General features: G+C 37.4%; 1 protein-coding gene and 1 long non-coding RNA gene across 4 annotated transcripts in view; one reads left to right on the forward strand and one right to left on the reverse strand.

The window, feature by feature from the left end:
* The window catches only part of LOC103236449 (uncharacterized), a 111641-nt gene that overhangs the window by 61287 nt on the left and 25682 nt on the right, over positions 1 to 24672 (reverse strand). The window lies entirely within an intron of this gene.
* Positions 1 to 24672, forward strand: part of RXFP1 (relaxin family peptide receptor 1) — a 124894-nt gene that overhangs the window by 20662 nt on the left and 79560 nt on the right. For 2 of the 3 annotated variants that reach the window (XM_008000108.3, XM_073017691.1), the window contains exon 2: positions 22718 to 22855. In XM_008000108.3, coding sequence (XP_007998299.2) covers positions 22718 to 22855 — 138 coding nt within the window. Of the gene's footprint in view, positions 1 to 22717; positions 22880 to 24672 lie in introns of all 3 variants that reach the window. The other variant, XM_073017692.1, reaches the window with a different exon arrangement.

The following is a 24672-nucleotide window of genomic DNA, read 5'->3' on the forward strand; positions in this document are numbered from 1 at the left end:
AAAGCTACATGTTATGTTCAGGGACTAGTCTCCCTTTAAAGTGTCTCCTTAGATTTGCATCAATTTTTCTTTAAAATTATGACTCACAGGACTTCCTACTTTTGTATCTCACTTGTTCCTCTAATTGTTGTCAGCCAGTCTTCAAACAAAAACATCACATTTATCTATCCTGACTAACTTTCCAAGTAATTTCGAAAGCCATAAGCCTAAACCCCACACCTTGCCTTCAGCTTTTGGCAATCATTGCAGGGTTCCTTTACTTAATTTCAGTTCTTTTGCTCCTTTCCATAGTAGAGAGTCTGTATTGCTGTTTTCATCAGTCCTTCTGTATCAGTTAGAAATGCATCATAGGTGCAACAATGAGAAGGACCAAGCAACAGTGACTTAAACAAATAAGAATTTAAGAATTTTTTTTTTTCACATAAACAAAGTCCATATGGACACAAAGAGGGGAACTACAGACACTGGGTGGGGCCTACGTGAGGGTGAAGGGTGGGAGGAGGGAGAGGAGCATAAAAAAATAACCATTGGGTACTAGGTTTAGTAACTGGGTGGCAAAATAATCTGAAAATAAACCCCCATGACATGAGTTTACTTATATAACAAACCTGAACATGTACCCCTGAACCTAAGAGTTTAACACACACACACCCCAGAAGTAAGTGCTCGCTGGCATTGCAGCAGCTATTCAGCTGTGCCCTGAGGCTCCTAGGTTCTTCCTACCTTTCCCATTCCTCCGTTCTTCAGGCACTGGTTTTTATGTTACATTGACTCCTAATAGATGAAAAGATGGCTACTGTCGCTCCAGACACCAAGTTCATGTTCAAAGCAGGGAAAAGGGGAAGAGTGATGTAAAGCAGGATTCTCCCCCCATTATCAGGAAAGCAATGGCTTTTCCAAAAAATTCCCAAGAAGATTTCTAGTTTTTAGGTCTCATGGTCAGAATTGGGTCACACAGTCCCACCTCGCTGCCAAGGAAACAGGGAAAGCCAGAAACAGGAGTCATTTTATTGCTTGGGGCAGTCACCTCATCTAATGTGCAGAACACAGTGTCCCTACAAACAAGATAGGGGTTGTGTTAACAGGAAAATGGGAAATGGAGAATCGGTAGGCAACTAACAGTTTCCCTGAGCCCTCCCAGTCAGTATTTATATTTATTTATTCCCTACTTGTCCATTCCATTTCATATTTTTTCTCAGTTTTTCTTCATTTATCTTCTTTCCCTAGTATTTCCTCCTGAAGAATGAAATTTCAAACTATTTTTTATTAACACTCCATCTCCCACCTAGAATCAAATAATATTACAACAGCTGGTACTGCCCCTTCTTTTGACACAGAAGAAAACCTAAATTCTAGTAAGACAGAGTAGCATGCCAAATTTGCCCATCAATTTAATGGCACATCCAAGAATAAAGCAAAATTCTACTGAATACTAATATAGTAGTATCTGCCTCTGAGGATTCTTGGTGCATATTTTTGCATTCTGCCCTGTTTGGTCCATTTTGTCCCTACCTTGGGCATTTAAATATAAAGATTCCCATGAGGTTGGATCAGTTCAGCTGTTTATTTCTAGAAATGTCTATAAAGAGAAAAACTAACAAGAGAACCATCTTTTATTGTTTTAATTTACTTCATAAATATAAATGAAGGAGAATCTAGAACCACTGTCTTCACTGGAAATCATTGTTCCAAATGAACCACGAGTCTGAGTTTGTAAAGCTGCCATCTCCAATATCTCTGTTGAGAAATATGTCTATTTATATACATAATGTCTGTTCCTGACCTTGTGGGACAATAACTTGGAATGCCCTGAGCCACACAAACAGAAAATACTCTGATGAGATAGCATCTCATCCTTGCCCTGAAGGATTTCAAAAGAGGAACGGCCTACCCAGAATGGACACGGTCATAGAGGAAGTAAGTTAGAAGCTATAATTGACCTTGATCTTAAAGGGCAAGATCTAAATAGGTGAAAAAGAAGATATTCAGAAACACTACCGTAAGTCCAAAAAAGAGAGGTAGAAGTATCAATAACCTTTCAGGGTTCATAAGCAAGTCCATATGGGGAATTAGTAGAGGCCCATTGGTTAAGAACACGTGTTCTGGAATCAGACAGATCTGCATCTGAATCCCATTTCCACCACTTACTGGTTCCATGATCTCCAAGCAATTTATTCCTCTATGCTTTAGCTTCCTAAACTATAAAATCATGATAATATTAGAACTTATTTAATGGAGTTTTATGAAGATAAAGTGAAACAAAGCATGCAAAGTGCATAGCCTGGTGCCTAAAACATATTAAATGCTCAAAAATATGAAGAAAAAGAAAGAAAAAAACAACTGACCAAAGTGAAAGGAGTCAATGTAACAGACTATTCAGTTTTAAAACTAGGTTGTGGACCTAAGTGTCCATCAACAGATGATGGATAATGAAATGTGATATATATACATAATGAAATATTACTCAGCCTTTTAAAAGAAAGAAACTGTCATTTGTGACAACATGGATGAACCTAGAGGACATTATGCTATGTGAAATAAGTCAGGCACAGAGAGACAACTACTGCAAGATCCTGCTTATATGTAGAATGTGAAGTAGCCAAACTCATACAAGTAGAGAGTTGAATGGTGAGTACCAGGGTCTGGGGGAAAATGGAGAGATGTTGGCCAAAAAATGTGATTTCTTACACTTCTGTTTGTTGCACAGGTGCAACAAAGAGAAGGACGAAGCAAGTGACTGAAACAAATAAGAATTAAAAAATAATTCCCAGAGATCTGTCGTACAGCATGGTGACTATAGTTAGTAATAATGTGTTATACACTTGAAAATTGCTAAGAGAGTAGATTTTAAATGTTCTCACCACAAAAAAATGATAAGCAAGTACAATGATGAATATGTTAATTAGTTTGATTTAATCATTTCACAGGGTATACATATATCAAAACACCACATTGTATACCATATATATGTACAACTTTTACTTCTCAATTAAAAATAAATATAGGCCAGGCACTGTGGCTCATGCCTGTAATCCCAGCACTTTGGGAGGCCGAGGTGAATGGATTGCTTGATCCCAGGAGTTCAAGACCAGCCTGGGCAACATAGTGAAACCCTGTCTCTACAAAAAATATAAAAATTTAGCCACGTGTGGTAGCATGTGCCTGTAATCCCAGCTACTCAGGAGACTAAGATAGGAGGATCGCTTGAGCCCAGGAGGTCGAGGCTGCAGTGAGCCAAGATCATGCCACTGGTTACTCCAGCCTGGGTGACAGAATGCGACCTTGTTACAAAAATAAAGAAAGAAAATTTAAAGTTTTTAAAAAAAATTTTAAAAATTAAAATTTAAAAAAATTTATAAAGAAAATTTTAAAAAATAAAGACACTCGAAATAAACAGAAAAGTATGTTGAGACCAGTTGGGGACACTTTGACAATAAGGCTAAAGTGTCACAAAGGAAGTTATTAAAAATGTGTTATATAGACGTGAGCTAATACAGATCAGAATCACAGTTGAGGCAGTAGGCATGGAAATAAGGTGTGAAATGGAAATGCTGTTAAGAAGAAATACAACTGCCCTTAATTTAAGATTTTTATTTCTTGGCTGCACTACCAGCATAAATCAATAAAACTGACTGTTATCGCACCAGTAAGTAGGAATAAAATGTGATAGTTGGATAGTCAAGAAAAGAGTTTTGTCATAGTTTGAGACAGATGCTAGAAATGTATAAGTACAAAATTCATGGCTAGAAATGTATAAATATGAAACCTCAGACACTTTATGTATTGGGAAATAGATACATTTATTCAATAAATGCTTACTGAATGTGAACTCGTGATTATGACAACATCTTACTCATCTGAGAATTACTTATCCTAGACCCTCGAAAACTTTGATATTTCAAAACCTAGGCATTAAAAAAAGGGAAAACATCCCATCTTGTTTTAGGCCCTCATTCAGAGCTTATTTGCTCACTTTCACATAGAAATCTGACATGTCCAAGTAGCTGTGTTTTTGGCCACAGCAGTTTCAAGTTACAAAGTAGAAATGGGAATTAGAATAATGAGACTACAGAGGCAGACAAATTAATGATAGTAGAAGCGACAGCTGGTAGAAAATTGTGATGAAAACTATAAAAAGTTGGCAAGAGTCTGTGACAAAATTTATAGGACAAAAATGCCCTCAAAGGGCCCTAAAGGTATCACTGCATTGTTCAGCATGGGAACCCCAATTTACAACTAAAGGTTAATGTTATGTTCAACAGATTTCCAAAACTTCAAAAGTAAAGCTAAACACAAAAATTATATAAGATGGCTAGGTGCTATGGCTCACATCTGTATTCCCAGCACATTGGGAGGCTGAGGCAGGAGGATTGCTTGAACCCAGGAGTTTGAGACCAGCCTAGGCAACATAGCAAGACTCTGTCTCTACAAAAATAAAAATTAAAAAATAGCCAGGAGTGGTGGAATGCTCCTGAAGTCCTGGCTACTTGGGAAGCTGGGGTGGGAGGATCACCTGAGTTCAGAGATTTGAGGCTACAGTGAGCTCTGATCATGCCACTGCACTTCAGCCTGGACAATAGAGCAAGATCCTTTCTCTTAAAAAATAACAATATCAGAGACACCAGTATGGAAATTTTTTGACAAATTTTGCTAAAAAGGAGAGATAGGAAATGGCAATATATAAGTGGCACAGATAATTGAATCAAGAAAATATTTTTTGTTTTGTTCTGTTTTAAGAAGGGATACACAAAGCATGTTTTCAGGGAATAAGCTAAGAAAGAGGTAAACATTGATGATACTCAAGAGAGAAAGGGAGAGTTGCTAAAATGTGTCCTGAGTAGGAGAGAGGGGATGGAACTGGAAGCTCAGGTGAAGGACTGATATGGGACAGAGGCAAAGACAGCTCATCCATAACAACAGCAAGGAAGCAGAGACAGGAGGGTGACCCATGGAGAGATGCACTTTGAGGATTTGTGCAGGTACAAAGTAGGCCATCGTCTGGAAGGTCTTATTATCTACTTTCAGACGAGTTAAGTCAGAGGATTTCTTTATGGCTAGCTCTTACACAGAAAGGCAGGGGAAGGTTGGAGTCATATTTCTAGGTTTTATGGCTGATTTGGGGGGAAAGGGATTCTAGTTTCTATGGCCTGCCTTGGAGGAGGAAGGGGAATAGGAGAAAGAAGGGCAGGAGAAGGTCAGAGAGAGACTTTACTTCTGAGCCCCTTCCAGTATCCTCCAGTTCAAAGTACTGAGTATGCTAAAGTGCCATACTTTGGGATATCACTTTCTAAGCCCCCAAAATGGCACTGAATGGTTTCCCACTGATTATTCACCAATGCTTTGTTCGGGATTTTTCATCCTGGACACTGTTGACATTTTCGGACAGATAAATATTTGTGGGAACTGGCGTGTACATTGAGGAATGCTTAGCAGCATCCTTGGACTCTACCTACTAGATGCCAGTAGCAACTCCCAAGTTGTGACAATCAAAAATGTCTCCAAACACTGCCAAATGTTCCCTGGGTCCAAAATCATCCCCAATTAAGAACAACTAGCTTAGTCCCACCTTGTTACAAAATATCCAGAGCAAACTAATATTACAATTCAATGATTTTTTATATATAGCTAAGAAACCATATTTTTACACTCTTGAATTATCTGTAAATAACATCAGAGATTTTTTTAATTATTAAAGGAATACTCCCTTTTTAAAACAAGTCAAATTTTTCCTAAGTATATAAACTGAAAGGTAAAATCCCCACTTTCTTCTGCCATTTTTGGTCCACTTCCCAAAGACTACCACTGTTGGCAGTTTTGTGTTAACATACCATAAGTTTATAAACATTAGCATATGTGTCTTTTATCTTATACAAATAAGAGCAAACTATATAGATTATTCTTCAGCATACTTTCTGTAACTTAGTGATATGCCTTAAACAACTTATTATATCAGTGGATATAGAGCTACTTCATTTTTCAAATTGTTGAACTGTATACACCTGTGCTATGAATTTATAGTTCTGTAATTGTACCATATAATTTATTTTTAAATCCTCTATTTATAACCATAGTTTGTTTAATTTGTTTCTGGATATCTGAAATCATTATTGATAGACCTGATTGAAGATAAAAATTATCTTTAAAAATAAATGGATCAGCCTGGGCACGGACCCGCACACCTGTAATGCCAGCACTTTGGGAGGCTGAGGCGGGTGGATCGCTTGAATCCAGCAGTTCGAGACCAGCCTGGGCAACATGGTGAAACCCCATCTCTACTAAAAATACAAAAATTAGCCGAGCATGGTGGTGTGCACCTGTAATCCCACCTACTCGGGAGGTTGAGGCAGGAGAATCGTTTGAACCCAGGAGGTGGAAGTTGCAGTGAGCTGAGATCACACCACTGCACTCCAGCCTGCGCAACAGAGTGAGATTCTGTCAAAAAAAAAAAAAAAAAATGAATTGAATATAGGGAAAGTTTGTCTTTGTGTATGGTTTCCTTTTTGGTTTTCTTTTGTGTTTTGTTGTTTAATTTTACTTCCTAACAAGGCATTTTAGCAAATTATTTATACACTTTGAGACTGGGGGCAATGATGTTAAAAAAAACGTATATTGAATATTTTTCATAGATTGTAAGAGGATTTCAAATGCTGGAAATAAGTTATAGAGTACAATTAAACTCTTAGTGCTTGAAAAAGCCATAGCTGTACAGAAACACTATAAATATTTTAATTAGAAATGATAGATATTTTAATCTGATTCGCTATTGCAACCATGTTACTAGCTATATGTATCTCATAATATCATGTTGTAAAGCTCCAATATACACAATACTTTATTTTAAGAAAATAAAGTAAATCTGATGCTTGGTGGAAAATATTTTAATTAAATGTATCAATTACAACCTATTACTTTATTTTAGATGTAAGTAAACAAAACTGTGACTGCACTGATTTCAGAGCAATGATGTTAACATTTTCCATATTAAATTTTAATGTTGTTACAGAATGAGGATTATAGTGTTACTGAGTTGTTGTTTACTTGAGTTCCCTAGACACAAACTGTGTTTTTGCATTTCTGTCAGAATCTGTAAGAGAGTAAAAAGCTTAGTTTATTCCATTCAATGATAAGTCACTAAGAACTTAGTTCCCAAGAAATGTTTACTGAAACCCTTAAGGTTTTAGCTCTGAGACAGGAATTTATGATTTAACTATAACTCAGGTCAAACTATGTGTCCCCCCAAAAATGATAACCGGCCATAGCATAGTCACCTTACTGTATGAAAGGGTGCAATTTTCTCAAAAGCACATTATAAAAATATTTCACTGTACTTGCTCTCTGGCTTTGGTCTTCAAATTACATTGGGAACCAAATAATGTCAAAGAGAAAGGTGCAATAGCCGTGCACAGGTTACAGCACTTTTCCTTCTCTGTGCGCCACTCACACAGACCCCATGAAATGCAGACGATGCGCACAATTTTATAGTCATAGGGGAATGATTCATCCTTAGAAAAAGAATTTTCAGAAGGAAAAGAAGGTTTAAATGCTTCATTTAAAATGTTTCTGAGTTTTGACAAAGGTGCCAAGACCACACATTGGAGAAAATACAGTCTCTTCAATGAATGATTCTGGGAAAATAAAATATCCACATGTAGAAGAATGAGATTACAACCCTCGCTCTTGCAATATACAAAAAACAACTCAAAATGAATTCAAGACTTAAATGTAAGACGCAAAACTATGAAACTGCTAGAAGAAAACATAAGGGGAATACTTCACCACATTGGGCTTGGCAACGATTTTTTAAATAACACCTCATAAATATAGGCAACAAAAGCAAAAATAGACAAATGGATTATATCAAACAAAAGGTTTTGCACAGCAAAGGAAATTAACAGAGTGAAAAGACAACCTTCAGAAAGGGAGAAAATATTTGACAAGGAGTTGATATCCAAAATACATAAGAAAATTAACAGAAAAAAAACCCCACAATTGAAAAATGGACAAAAGACCTTAAGGGACGTTTCTCAAATAAAAACCTACAACTGGCCAACAGATATATGAAAAAATGCTCAACATCACTAATCATCAGGGAAATGCAAATCAAACCACAATGAGATACCACCTCATTCCAGTTAGAATGGCTATTATCAAAAAAGAAAACAAGTATTGGCAAGGATGTGGAGAAATGGGAACCCTTCCACACTGCTGGTAGGAAATTAGTACAGACATTATGGAAAACAATATGGAGATTCCTCAAAACATTAAAAATAAAACTACCATATGATCCAGCAATCCTTTTATAAAAGGTGATATCATAGTATCATAGACACAGAGTAGAACAGTGGTGACCAGAGCAGAGAGAAGGATGGGAAGAGGTTGGTCAAAGGATACAAAGTTACAATTACATAGGAGGAATAAATTACAGTGTTCTATTACACAGTAGAGTGACTGTGGTTAAAGGTAAATTATTATATGCTATGAAATAGCTAGAAGAGAGGCTTTTGAATGTTCTCACCACAAAGAAATGATAAATGCATGAGATGATAGATACACTAACTACCCTAATTGAATCATTATACAACATAGAGATATATGGAAAAATCAAATTGTATCCCCCAAATATGTATATAATTACTGTATTATAATTGATATGTATGTATCAATTTTTAAAGTAAATAATTTTTAAATGTTTCTGCTGTTGGGATTTAAATGTTTAAGCATGTTTCCAAGTTGCTCTCAAATTTTGAACTAATAATTTAGGTTTGTATGTGTTGGCGTAGTTTTTCAGTTAAGAAATTTTTTTAATTAATTGATAAATTCCTTAAAGTATGAGTTTGTTTGTTTGTTTGTTTAGAGACCGGGTGTCTTCTGTCACCTAAGTTGGAGTAGCTTTTCAGTTAGAAAATTTTTTAATTAATTGATAAATTCCTTAAAATATGAGTGTGTGTGTTTGTTTGGAGGCAGAGTCTCCTCTGTCATCTAGGCTGGAGGGCAGTAGTGCAGTGGTGACCATCAGAGCTTACTGCAGCCTCAAATTCCTGGACTCCAAGGAATCCTCCAGCCTCAGACTCCCAAAGCTGGGCTTACAGGCATAAGCCACTGTGCCCAGCCTATGAATGGTTTTTACATGAGATGAGAATATTCAAATTAAAAACTGTAATTCAAGAAGTCTAATTTTAAGTACCACTAGCAGCAAGATACATTTGTATCCACATTAAGTGTTAAGTTAATCCATGCTGAAAGAGCCAAATGCCTCATCATTGTCATGGAGTCACCTTCACTGACTGTCCACTGCTGCACTGGAGCCCCACTAGGTGTTTAAATTCCATCCTCAGTTTCTTTTGCTACTCAATCTCTGTTAAAAGTATTAATGTCCTAATCCTAGTGCCTTACAAACTCCTAGTGCATAGATATATTCAGATATATTAAATACTTTATTGATTTGATCAGAAAGCCTTCAAAACATCTTGAGAAATGCATCCACTCCTAAGCCACACATTTTTCCTGTAAGGTGAGCCAACTGAAATCTGCATCACATCCCATTTTCTTAAACTTTTCTATCTCACCTATTTGTTCTTGATCTGAGAAAGGAACTGGCTCTCACCTTTAGCAGTAAATAAGTTTAATTTTAAAATAAGCAGGAAAAATTATTCAAATGAAGCTACCACCTTCCTCATTGGTGTCCTCATTCTGTGTGCTCTAATGCTTGGTGCATACATTTGCAAATGCACACACAACCAGGAGGAACACGGAAAGAGTGGAAAGTAGTTGCTTCCTCCAATTAGGCTTCATATCAAGAAATCATTGAGCCTTCCTTATTCATGGGCAAACAAGACAGAGTCGTCTAAACAGAGAATCTCAGTAAAGAGTAGCCTATTGGAATGGGGCAATGGGTAGAGTAGGGCACGTGTGGTTTGGCATAGCACATTCAATATTTTAATATAAGTTTATGTTTGGGAAAACTATTTCTCATTCTTTTCTTAATAACTACAAAAAAATAAAGCTGAACCAAATTTTCTTGGTTGGTAGGGAGCCATAAAAGTTATATAGTCTTAAGCAAGATATATATTCACCCCTATGAGAAATGCATCAAAACTTTAGGGAAGTGGTATAAAATACATTTGATTATCAAAACTGAATATAGATTTTGAAGGCCTGAGAAATCCTGAATTGATATGAATTCTAGACGAGGTTGCTGCTGGTCATGTATAGAAAAAATAGCTTTTGGGTACAGAAAAGCTGTAGACATGAAAGAGTATAATTGAAGAAGCAAGCTAAGTGATCAGTATTTTTAAAACTTCTCAATACATTCACAAAATATATTTATTATAGAACCAATCAATAATAATCATGCAACCAAATATGAACACAAAAATTTTAAGTGACAGCTGTCATAATATTAGCCTCAACAGATTTTGAAATCTCACTCTTCATTTAAATAAAGCTGGAAAGATGGTTATTCAAGATCTGTGTTTACAGAAAAAGGTTAATCTGGTTGCATAAGTTAAAATGTTGACTATTTACACTGTGTTAAAATTTTTACATATTTAACAAAGTTATATATGCCTTTACTATCCATTTTTTAGTTTAAAATGTATTTTGAAAAATAAGATTCTGGCTGGGCACAGTGGCTAGGGCCTGTAATCCCAGCACTTTGGGAGGACGAGGCAGGAGGATTGCTTAAGGCCAGGGGTTAGAGGCTGCAGTGAGCTATTATCATGCGACTGCACTCCAGCCTGGACAACAGCAAGACCCTGTCCCCCAAAAAATAAAAACCTAGTCGAAGACTTGTAAAAACTGATGTACCTTCCTGAAACCCTAATTTTATTCAACCATGTTTAATACCATTAGATTAATATAACCACTTATTTTCCAGATGATGAAACTTAAGCTCAAAAAATTTACTGAAGGTCACAGATCTAGAAAGGTGACAAATGAAGGCAGACCTCCCTGCCCCACTGCATTGATTCCCAATACTAAGCTTTTTTTCCCCTATACTAGTAATAGATGTGCTTTAAAAAAAAATTCATATACCCATTACATATCCAATATTAAGACAAGCAGCTGTGAATTATAATTTTATGGTTGATGTATTTACAACAAAAAGAAAAGCTACTTTTTTCTGCTTTAATGTGAAGCACAAGATGGTATCATGCAAACTAGGAAGGTAGAAATTCTTCCTAGAATTGCAGTTGTCTTTTCAATGGCAAATTGGTATCTTTACACAATTCTACAATAATTTTTCTGTTAAGTATTTCTGACTGTTGCACTGATATTAGTGAATTTCCATAAGCTTGATAAGTGAAATCAAACTAACCTTGGGTCAGAGAAACCTCAGAACTATGAATATACATTCATGTAAAACCAAGTGATAAAATGTCTACAAGTTATTTTACTCAGTAAGGACTTCTTTACCAAAGGGTAAACACAACTTCTATTCTCCTATTCCAGGAAAGTTTACATAATGTCTGCAGGAAGAAAAAGGATGAAAGCTTTCCTCTGGCTTTTTCTCCTTCAGCTGCATGGATGTAACTAACCCAGGTAGCTGCAGGTAATGAAGCTGGCAGGCTGCCTGAGACCATCCCATTACACTGAGCACATCACATAAAGTATTGTCTACATATCAGTCCCAACAATATCGCCACACCTTAAGCCATCTGTTTACTTCCCAGACATTTCTCTTGGGGCTTCCAGTAGACTGAGTCCCAGAGAAAGATTTAATAGTTCAGGGATGATTTTTTTCCCAATTAGCCCAACAGGGACCACTCACCCCACCAACACTGAAGGAATTTGTATGGCAGTTCATACCTGAGGCTCAGAGAGCTTGGACTCCTTCTACTGCTGTCCCTACAAGCCCCATCAGTCTTTCACTTACTCCTTCAATTACCCTTTCAAGTAAATTGCCAACATGAGCTTTTTCACATCTGGAATGGCTCTGCAGAAAGAACACTTGGGAGTTTCCTGAGTTTCTTGATGTATTTTCTGGCAACAAAAGAAAACCTGACCCGGCGTGGCCTAAACAAAGAAGGGTTTGTTTTTCTCACCTAAAGAGGAGTCCGAGTAGCCTGATGATTCCAGGGTTGGCATTTTGTAGGTATCTGTCAGTTTTCTTGGTCTTGCCAGCATATGTGTTGCCTCATAGATGCAAAACCGTTGCTGCAGTTTCACACAATCATCCCATCATGTTCAAGGCAGAAAGAAGGTGGAAGACAACAGCCCCATCCATCTCTTGTATCAAGAAAGCTAGCACCTCCAGGACTTCCTCAGCAGATGTCTGCCCATGTCTCACTGGCCGGAACTGTGCCCCTTAGACACCGAGAAGCCGGCCAGCTGGGGAAGAAAGTATTTTGCTTTCCAACCTCTTTAATGGACGGGCAACAAGAGAGAAGGTTTTGGGAATCACTGTTGACTCAACAAACCAACAGTGTCTATTATACTTGGGTTTAAAATTAATATGCTTTTATTATAGAAACAAATTCAAAAAACAAATTCAAAAACCATGTTTCCCTTCAGCCTTTAACTTCAATTTACAAACCTATTTTCTACTTATAAATCTTGTAAAATAAAACCAATCTCCTTCACTTTTTAGTTTATAAATGTTTAACTGGAGTTGAAAAAATTGAACTTTTAACCAGTCTCACCAGTCTCATTCAAGACAAAGTATAATGAACTGTTTTAAACAGCATCTTAAATGTAACGATTAATTTTATTCTAAATACAAGTTGAGTATCCCTAATCTGAAATTTTGAAATCCGAAATGTTTTGAACTCTGAAACTTCTTGAGCACTGACAAGATGTCACAGTGGAAAATTCCACACCTGACCTAATGTAATTGGTTGCAGCCAAAATGTAGTCAAAACTGTTTCATGCATAAAATCATTTTAATATTGTATAAACTTACTTTCAGGTCATATGTATAAAGTATATATGAAACAAATAAATTCTGTGTTTAGATTTGGGTTTCATTTCCAAAATATCTGAGAATGTCATTGCAAATATTCCAAAATCTAATAAAATCTGAAATCTAAAACTCTTAGGTTCCCAAGCATTTTGAATATGAAGTACACAACCTGTATTTTTTTTTTTTTTTTTTTTTTTTTTTTTTTTTTTTTTTTGACAGAGTCTCACTCTGTCACCCAGACTGGAGTACAGTGGTGTGATCTCGTCTCACTGCAAGCTCCACCTCCCGGGTTCAAGTGATTCTTGTGCCTCAGTCTCCTGAGTAGCCAGGATTACAGGCGTGTGCTACCATGCTCGGCTAATTTTTGTATTATTAGTAGAGACAGGGTTTTACCATGTTGGCCAGGCTGGTCTCGAACTCCTGACCTCAAGTGATCCACCTGCATCAGCCTCCCAAAGTGCTGGGATTATAGGCGTGAGCCACTGCACCCGGCCTCAACCTGTATTTTAAATGCGTGCTTAAAAACTTTAGAAAATCCAATAAAACGTACTTTAAATATAGTAAATGTCAAGTTATCTTAAATAATCCAGTGCTGCTTACACACTTAAATTCTCTTATGACATAAAATCACGAGTTTGAACTTAATTACCTGTTTTAAGTTGAAATTAGTAAGTTTATCTGTTATTCCTTAATTGCCTAATTCTCTTAATCATAAAAAAACACTCCAACCCCCCAATAAGCACAGATTATTCCCACATTAAAATATAATGCCAATACTATATGTTTTATTAATTTTATCTCTATATTCTAAAATTTATCACGGTTTAAAATACACATATTTATTAAGGGGAGAATTTTATCATAACAGATCAACAAGAGTTTAATCTCAAACAAGCTGAGGTTACTTTTAAGCCAACAATTTTTTTTTACCAGGATATATATCTTGAGTTTTCTATAACTGGGATGATTCCACCTGAAGCTTTTGTTAAAGGAACCCTGAGTGCACACCCCTCCGGGGCAGTTGATCCTAAAGTACAGATCCTCTGTGTTCAAGTTAGATCTGTGTTGCAGAGGAAACACTTTTTCTTTGCCCTTATGTTCAAGGACTGGGAACCTGCAAATTAAACCAACAAGAGGCTGATTTGTATACATGTGGCAGCTAACTAAAGTAATAGCCAGCTTGCCAAACGGTTAAAGTTAGAGGCTAATATTCCTAACTAAGTAGGGGAAAGGGAGAGGAAGAAAAGGCTTCCATGGGAAGAAAATCATTTCTTTAGGAAGAACAAAGAGATTTTTAGAAGAAAAAACAGGAGATAAAGTTTGTGATGATGTTTGTTTAGGCAGGTGCATGTAGCCTATCCATCCTTTAAGGATATGAATTTCCCCAGGGAAGGGATGTATGACAGGTTTACTGTCGGCCTCTCTCCTGGGAGTAGACTCATCCAAAAGAGGGAATTTAGGGAAGGATTATTTCCCAGAAGTTTCAGACTTTAGTCAGATAAAGGAAGCTCTGAGAAAGCTTCTTTCTGCATCTGGTATCTGTTGATTCTCAAATGTCTTCACCTTAAAATAATCTTTGTACCAACCCTGGGATTCTGAGTGGGTCCTCACACCTGTTAAAAGATAATTTAAAAAGAAGTAGAAGTGAAAGGAGAAGGAAGAGGAGGTAACATAATGATATTCATATAAATATAAAATAAAAATGTCTCAGAGACCTCAAAGACTTTAATTCATTTGCTAATGAGAGAACCAGTAAGGTGTTACAAATAACTCAAAGGAGAATTCACACACACACACACACACACACACACACACACACACACGCCAACAGGAATACTGAAATAAATCTGATTAACACATGCAAAAGAGACCTTTTAATAATCTATGGGGCAATAATCAATGTATCTGACAATCTGTATCTATCTGTCACACATAATCTGCACTTCTATGAACAATAAATCATGTGCATTATTATAAGTATTCTACAACTTACAGAGTTGTAACATACAGTCATAGAACATTTCAGTTAGCAATGGAACAGACCCTGTATATGACAGCGGTCCCATAAGATTACAATGGAGCCAAAAAATTCCTATCACCTAGTGACATTGTAGCCATTATAACATTATATTATATAATGTTATGTATATATAATATGTTATGTTATATAGCATATACATTATAACATACTGTTATAATGTTATAACAATATAATATGTCATACAAATGTATGTTATAATGTTATATATGTTATATAATATATATGCTATAACATGTTATATGTGTCATATTATATAACATATAACCTACAACATATTACATATAACATTATAATGTTATACCATAATTATATAATTACATAATTATGGTATAACATTATAAATTATAACATATAAGTATAATTATATGATTATAACATTATATAATTATAATTATATAATTATGTTATATTTATATATTGTTATATGTTATATAATGTTATAACATAATTATATAACATTATAATTATATAATGTTATAACATAATTATATAACATTATAATTATATAATGTTATAACATAATTATATAACATTATAATTATATAATGTTATAACATAATTATATAACATTATAATTATATAATGTTATAACATAATTATATAATATAACATTATAACAGCACAATTACTTTAAAAAAACTTAATGTAAGGTCTGATCTTAGAAATTTTGTTATTGGGCTACCCAATTTACAGCCTTTAGGAGTCATAAATATGACAATTCCAACACTAAACTATTCAAAAGTTGGCATTCCAGTCATACCTGAAGGACCCTATTCGTTGCAAATGTTGATCGTTCACATTCCAATAACAACGTGTTTTCATATTTTACCCCATATCCTGACAGTTCCACATGTAGAGATATTTTGGAAAAGCTACCAGAGTACAGGGGTGGGGGACATTTTTAAGTTGTTATATATAATCCCTACTGCCTTTTAAGCAGATCTAAGCACCTACCTCTGGTTATACACATATTTGGAAGAAGACTGAATTACCTTGCGTGAGAAATAAATAAAAGATACAGGAGCTGAGGGCAGATCGAAACCTTAAGAACAGTGGCAGCCAGGGAGGCTGGAAACAGTGCTGGAAAAGCTGAATCCCTTTCATCCTCCAAGCCAGAGAGACTTCATGACAACTGTCAGTCTAAAAAGGATAGTTAAGATAATTTGCACTGAAATATAAACTCTGTTGTCTCTCACCCTCTCAAAATTGTCAACCGCTTAAAAACATTGTCAACCACTGAAATATTTAGGCCGGTTCAGGACAAAAACAGCATTCAGGGCAGATGGATAGCTGGGTTACACAATGAGAGCATATTTACTTGCTCTTCTAGGAACTATTACTTCTGTCACTCTTTGGGCATACTTTTCCAGAGGGACTCAATAGCATTTTTTCTATTGATTTGTGTTATTGCACTGTGAATTATTGCTATTCTTAAGGATATGGTTCCATGCTAAAAAGGAAATGCTTTTTGTTTTAGACTTTCACAAAGTTTTCCTATAAACATCACTTACTGGCCCCTCGCCTTTCTACTTCTATTCCTTAACAACTGAGTTCTAAAGTCATTTGGTGGATCAGAAGAAGGTATTTTTCTGTGTTGAGTGTGATAGAGTAGTGGTCCAGAGAGGAGTTCCACTGGGGTAAGAAGGGCATCCTTAGAGGGGGCTGGTGCCTGGTCCTAAACAGGGTGGGGAGAGTGCTTATGTAAGTGAGAGTCTGCACTGAGTAAGGCAAGGAGAGCATCCATGCAGGAAAGAGGATCTGTCAAGATAATAAATATATTAAGTTAATAGAAAGCAGGCTTCTCATTGTGAGGAAAGGGAGTAACAGATATGTAAAGGGAGAAAATGAGACTGAGCCTGTAGTGTTGGATAGGAGCTGGACATGAACTCATAGTTTTCAGTATCTGGAAACATACAGAGAAATTAATATAGATGGAAATGTGTGTATGTATGAATAACCATACATATATTTCCTAGTCTGTCTACTGAGAGACCTGGTGGCAGTGATACCCCACTATCAATGAGCTTACCTTGAGTCTACATCTTGGCTTCTAAATACCATGCTACCCAGAGAGAACCTAGAGCTCCTTAGAGAAATGGCTGGTTAGAGGGCTATAGCAGGGAAAATGCAAGATGATCCTGAAACATCTTGTAGTGCCAGAAAGCAAGGAAGTACTCAAAAAATGATGCATAAATATTACAAAGACACCAAAGCTAGGTTAAAAGAGCTCCTACTGGTCCAATTCGACACAACTCGCACATCAGAATACATAATAATAATCAACAGATTGTAACCCATTGAACAAAATAGGAAGCCATAAGTCTACCTGATAGAAATAAGTAAATGAATAAATTAACATTTTGATGAGGAGAGGTATTTTTGCAGTTTGAAAGTACCCCTCTACAAAATGTGTATTAATTACAAAGGAATCTGGGTGAAATCACTAATGGAAAAAATGAACATCTTGTACTACCTGACAGGTTGAAATGAGCATCACTTGTGTTAATTTCATGCCAAAGATGCATAACCTGAATCTAATTATGATGGACATCAGACAACCCAAATTCAGGAACATTCTACAAAATAATTGTCGTGTTTTTCAAGTATCAAGGCCATGAAAATGAAAACAGGCTAAAGAAATGTGACAATTAAATGCAAGGAGTGATTCCAAACCAGATCCTTTTACTATAAAGGACATTTTGTGGGGGCAATATATAAATGTTAATGGGTTCTGAAGTTTAAGTGGTAGTAACAACTCCATGTTAAATTCCTGATTTTAATGGTTCTATTTACATAGGAAAATGTTCTTGTTTGTAGGAAACACTAAAGTATTTAAGGGTGCCGGAGCATCAGGTCAAAAACTTACTCTCAAATGTGGGGTGTTGGGGAAATGTTCTTTATCCGATACTTGCAACTTCTCAGTTTGAGATTATCTCAACATTTTAAAGTTACTTTTTTTTTTTTTTTTTTTTTGAGACAGTTTCACTCTTGTTGCCAAGGCTAGAGTGCAGTGGTGCAATCTCAGCTCACTACAACCTCCACCTTCTGGGTTCAAGTGATTCTCCTGCCTCAGCCTCCCGAGTAGCTGGGATTACAGGCACCCGCCACCAACCTGGCTAACTTTTTGCGTTTTTAGTAGAGATGGGGTTTCACCACGTTGGCCAGGCTGGTCTCCAACTCCTGACCTCAGATATCTGCCCGCCTCGACCTCGCACAGTGCTGGGCTTACAGGCATAAGCCACCACACCTGGCCCAAAAGTTACTTTTAAAATATCACTTAAAAATATTTAAGATTCCTGATATAGCTGTTGAATCATAATGTTATGAAAATGTAGAACTAATTTCATGATACAATCATTGAGGAGCTATATCTACCACTAAATGTAAATTTTAAAGACAGGACATAAAAGGATAATATTCAGAAAAGAAGTTATGTGGAGAAGAATATTCAAAAGAGCTTCATGAAAACACAGGCAGGTATGGCCAGTTAAAACATCTTCAAAGTATATGACAATTCATCAAAGAATTCTTCTTAAAATCTTGGTTTTTAAGTGTTCTTTAAAAATTAATAAAGATATAAAAAGTTAGTCTCAACACAGATTGGTTTATTTATATGTATGCTTGAGATCTCTGAAATATGTGATGTTCTGCCAGTAATGGCCTTCGGCATGCAAATCCCTTTTTTTGACTTTGTTTTAAACAATGGGTTGAAAAAAGATTAATTTTGAATAATTTCACAAGTGAGAACATTATTTATAGCACAGCTCATTATTATATAGATTTGACCATGTGCTTCATCAAACTATGTGCTCTGAAATGACTACATACAGTCAAAGCCTGTCATAGATGGATTGCTTCTCTATGAGAATGTTAACTGCCCTGTTATTAAGAAGTCTCACCATACTTCACAAAATAAGTAGTCACTTTTATTTTTTTCATGCTTTGATCATTGACCCCCAATACATTTTTATATAATAAGCTCTTAATGATTATTCAAACTATTCTATTCTTATTTCTTCATAATTATGAGCATTCTAGAAAGTCCCAAAGATTTACAAACTTGGTAAGGATAATAAGAACATAACTGTACTGGGAGTCTACAGAAATCTTTGAAATTATATAAATCTCAGATTTTAAAGTGTTATAGTTAATATGTGGCCGACACAAAAACCTGCACACAGATGTTTATAGCAGCTTATTTATAATTGCCAAAACTTAGAAGCATCCAAGATGTCTTTCAGTAAGTGAGTGGATGAATATAAGTTACTAAGTGTGAGAAGCCAGTTTGAAAAGGCTACATACTGCATGATTCCAATGACATACCATTCTGGAAAAAGAAGAACTATGGAGATAGTAAAAAGTTCAGTGGTTACCAGAGGACGTTCAGAGCAATGAAACTACTCTGTATGATACTATAATGGTGGATACGTGTCATTATACATTTGTCCAAACCCATAGAATGTACAACATCAAGAGTGAACTCCAATGTAAACTATGGACTTTGGGTGACAATGATGTGTCAATGTAGGTTCATCAACTGCAACAAATGCACCACTCTGGACTGGGAAGAGTGTTGATGGTGGAGGTGCACAAGGCAGGGAATACATGGGCACTCTCTGTACCTTTTACTCTATTTTGCTGTGAACCTAATAGCTATAAAAAATAAAGTCTACTTTTTAAAATGGCATGGTTGCCCTTCAGAGTCAGAATAGGATAGTTATGTAAAATGTTATCAAATATTCATACCTTTCAATTGTTTATGGAACAATTTTTACTTCTTAAGTTTGTCTCCTCTAATTTTACTATTCAACAATTTTCAGCATCCCTAACCAGAGATACAAACAATGACATGGGCTTTGTTTACAATGAGTGTTCTTTTGAGTGCATGTGGAAGGGGAGGATAAGATTAAAACACTTGAAACAATTGGACAACCAATATGTGATGAAATTTAATTAATTGATTGTTAGTGTAGATGAGTGTGTCTGGTGCAAAGAGGTTAAAGTGGACTGCTTTTTGAAGTATTGATAGTTTTGGAGTTCTTATAGTCCTCTTCATTCTATTAAATGTTTATTTGTAGGGGTATAAATATAGCAAAGCAGATAATATTTCAAAACTTTAACCTTTAAATTAGCTTGGGCACTCAAACACATTCTTTCCTAGAAACACGATTGCAAATAATGACTAATTTTTCTTCAAAAAATGAAGTAAAAGAATATTTATCTAATAGGATTAGAATCTCACCTCGATTCAAGCCAATAAAGTCTGAGTCAGGAATTCCAACAAGGCTGGAGCACAAATTTCAGGAGGAAGTGATGGTGACGAGGGGGAATGGTAGTGATGGAGGAGAAGTTCCAGGAATCGGGGAAGGTATAAAAAACCAGAATGGGACTTCTGGATTGAAGAAGGAGTTTGAAAGTGTTGAAGTGAGTGAGAAAGTGTTGAGCTGAGTTAGAAAACTCACATGGTGAAGCTCTTGGGTAAGGATGGAAATAAAGGCAAATGAGCTATCTTTATTCTTGCACCCTATGGTTCCCCCAGAGAGTCTCAGTAGTGGCACTGCCATGCTTCCAGCTGGTCATGCCAGTTCAGAAGATTCTGTCCATTTCCATTCTATCCCTAAATTACATGTAAAATATGTTCACTTCTCTCCTCTCCACTGGCACCATTCTAGACTAAGCCTCATTTGTCTGTTACCTGGAGCACTGCAAAGTTTCCTAATCAGCAGCCCAGCTTTCCTTCTTCCCCTCCCCTCAAGTCTCCTACTCAATGGCGCTCCACCCCAGTAGCCAGAATTATGTGAACAAAACTTACCTGTTTTCTAAGTGGCCCCTTGGCTTCAAATCCTTCATTGATTTCCCTTTGCATTTTAAATAAAACCCAAATTTCTTCCCTTTGCCCAAGGATACTTCTCTACCTCATCAACCTCAGCTCATGTAACTTGTCCCCTGCTCACTGGGCTCCATCACCATAACCTTCCCAGAGTTCCCTAATCCTCAGCCTGAAGCCTCTTCCTCACCACTTTAACTACCACCACCACTTTCCCACTACTACCTCCCCTACTCTCATGGGTGATTTCCTTTTCTTCCTCCAGATCTCAGCTTACATGGCACCATTTTACAGAGGCCTCCCTCTAACTACCCCTTGTACAAAGCACCAGCACATAGTTATTTTCCATTACATCACCTGTTTTCTTTCTTTTTGGACCTCTCCATAAATTGTAATTATTTATTAACTTGTTCAGTGTATCCTCCCTGGGAGATGGTAACCTCCCCTAGAGCAGGAACTCTGTTTCATTCAATGATGCATGCATAACATCTTGTACAGGGCCTTACACTTAGCAACTATCCAATATAGAAATGATCACATGGCACCTGCTTTCCTGTTATCCTCTATGACTTCTTCTTTCTCTAATACTATTACAGGAGTTATCAAAAAATTATTTTAGGCAGTTAGAAAGGGTAAAAGAGGCCGGGTACAGTGGCTCACATCTGTAATCCCAGCACTTTGGGAGGCCGAGATGGGCGGATCACCTGAGGTCACGAGTTCAAGACCAGCCTAATCAACATGGTGAAATCCCGTCTCTACTAAAAATACAAAATTAGCTAGGCGTGGTGGTGCATGCCTGTAATCCCAGCTACGCAGGAGGCTGAGGCAGAAGAATCGCTTGAACCCGGGAGGCGGAGGTTGCAGTGAGCCAAGATTGTGCCATGGCACTCCACCCTGGGTGACAAGAGCAAAACTGTCTCAAAAAAAAAAAAAAAAAAGAAAAGGTAAAAGAGTCCTTGGTGGAATTTTCCTTTAATGAAAAGCAGCTCCAAACCATTTCTTTTCTAACAGAAAGCAGCCTGAAAAGTCAAGCTGCAAGCACAGATATGCAAGCTGGAAGCTTTCATATGTAAATGCCAGCAGCTGTACCTGGAAGCCAGATACATGCAATTGGCGATTCCTGCTCCCTTTTCCTTATCACCATGTGCCTAGGTATCACAGCACTGGCCAGGTAAAGCCACGTGTGCAGGTGTCATGGCAACAGCCAGGTAGAAGCCACATTTGCGTAATAAAAGATTAGGGTGTGAGGGCCAGTCTTTTCAGTCTTTTCCCAGGCTATGTAAATGACACACCTGGTGAAACCAGTCCCCTGGGCTTTATGTAACTCAATCACCGCCTCCTCAAGCCCTGGTACAAAATCAATCATGTTCTGCCCCAAAACCCGGAAACCCTCTCTTGGGCCACCCGCTTTCTCATCATGAGGAAGCTTTCTCTCTCTCTCTTCCTTTTTGTCTATTAAACGTTCCCCTCCTTAACCTACTCCACGTGTGCGTCCACGTCCTTAATCATCTCGGGGTGAGACAATGAACCACAGGTTTTCCCCAGACAATGAAGTTGTTTCAATACCGGACCAGCCTTGATTCTGAGCCCATAGTAAGAATACAACAAATTTCTGTTTTTAAAATTATTGGCTGAAAATCGTTTGTAGAAGAGGGTAATTGGCTTGAACTGTGAAGTATAGGCAGACGTTTCATAAAAGAGAGGAATGGAGAGGACATTCGGGTGGGAAACAGCATGAACAAAGGCAAAGAAAAAAATGTTGGCATCTTCTGGAATCATGGAAAGAACATCCTAAGAGGTGAAGGTTCCTGGAAAATAACCGGCATCAGGGTTGTATAAACCATGATGAGAAAGACAAATGATGATAAAATATCAGGGAGAAGCTGCTCTTTGCCATGCCTTTGCATTAACCTCCTTCTAACTTTGTGTCTTCTCCCCTTTTCCCCAGTTTCTCACGCGGGTGGACAGGATGTCAAGTGCTCCCTTGGCTACTTCCCCTGTGGGAACATCACAAAGTGCTTGCCTCAGCTCCTGCACTGTAACGGTGTGGACGACTGTGGGAATCAGGCCGATGAGGACAACTGTGGTGAGTGAAGCCCCTGCAGTCACGGTGAGAGAAAGGGGCAGAAAGGACCGAAGGTGAAGTCGCTGAGACTTCTCTCAACAAAAAGACAAAACTAAATTGAAATACAAAACATATGTTGCTTAAGGAAATCTTACACTTATTTCAATAGCTTAAAATATCCACTTTTTTTTTTTTTTTTTTTGAGACGGAGTCTGGCTCTGTCGCCCAGGCTGGAGTGCAGTGGCCGGATCTCAGCTCACTGCAAGCTCCGCCTCCCGGGTTTACGCCATTCTCCTGCCTCAGCCTCCGGAGTAGCTGGGACTACAGGCGCCGCCACCACGCCTGGCTAGTTTTTTGTATTTTTTAGTAGAGACGGGGTTTCACCGTGTTAGCCAGGATGGTCTCGATCTCCTGACCTCGTGATCCGCCCGTCTCGGCCTCCCAAAGTGCTGGGATTACAGGCTTGAGCCACCGCGCCCGGCCAAATATCCACTTTTTTTTTTTTTGAGACGGAGTCTTGCTCTGTCGCCCAGGCTGGAGTGCAGTGGCGCCATCTCGGTTCACTGCAAGCTCCGCCTCCCGGGTTCACGCCATTCTCCTGCCTCAGCCTCCCGAGTAGCTGGGACTACAGGTACCCACCACCATGCCCAGCTAATTTTTTGCATTTTTAGTAGAGATGGGGTTTCACTGTGTTAGCCAGGATGGTCCCAGTCTCCTAACCTCGTGATCCGCCCGCCTCTTCCTCTCAAAGTGCTGGAATTACAGGCATGAGCCACCACTCTTTTCTATGTAATGGTATCACAGCCAGTATTCCAGATAAGTGATGGTTGCTCATAGAGTAAGTTTTAACCAAGATTGTCCAACCCACAGCCCTCAGGCTGCATGCGGCCCAGGACGGCTTTGAACAGAGCCCAACACAAATTCGTAAGGTTTTTGAAAGCATTAGATTTTTTTGTGATTTTTTTTTTTTTTTTTTTAAGCTCATCAGGTATCATTAATGCAAGTGTATTTTGTGTGTGGTCCAAGACAACTCTTCTTCCAGTGTGGCCCAGGGAAGCCCAAAGTCTGGACACCCCTGTTTTAACCCAACAAACGTGTCCAAATAAGGTGTTAGAATACTGTTGAAATTGAGAATACGGGCTCTGGAGCCAGACTGCCCAAGTTTGAACTTGGGTACAACGATAACCAATTATGTAAACTTGAGAACATTTCCAAGCCTCTCTGTGCCTCAGTTTCCTCATTTTATAAAAGGGCGTGGTAATTGTGCCTGTACTATAAGAATTCAGGAAGATTAAGAGTACAGAATTAGGACATCTAGGAGGTGCTATCTAAGTGTTGGATGCTGTTGCCCTTTCTTATCTTTTGGGAAGAAAAGTGAGTCCTTCTAAAAGAGACAAAACAAACAATATGTCAATACAACTTACTACTTAACCAACAACCATACCTCTGGATTTATAAAGCTGGTAAGTAGGGCTTCTGGCCAATTTGAATATAGGAAAATAGCTTTCAGTTACAATTTTGTTCAAACTTCTGAAGCCTTAAAAATACAAAGTTAGAACCTGAATTGTTTGGATCTGAGTCACTGGGAAAATAAACTTCGGTTAATAATGTAATACAGTAAGATTTCTCACCTGTCAAGAAGTAAGGTACTATTTTGGAGGACAAAAAGATGCATAACAATGTTAGTATGCAAAGTGTCACATAAATAATATACACTGATGAGGCCTTACTGGGATCACTCCCCCAAGTAGTTCAGGCTTTTTTAAGAAACCACCTTGAAGGAATTAAGTTTCCGTTAACATAAAATAAGATGAACACCAGGCTTGAAAATCCTCCTA

This window comes from Chlorocebus sabaeus, chromosome 7 (assembly GCF_047675955.1).
Source record: "Chlorocebus sabaeus isolate Y175 chromosome 7, mChlSab1.0.hap1, whole genome shotgun sequence".
In the NCBI taxonomy this organism is placed as follows: Eukaryota; Metazoa; Chordata; class Mammalia; order Primates; family Cercopithecidae; genus Chlorocebus; species Chlorocebus sabaeus.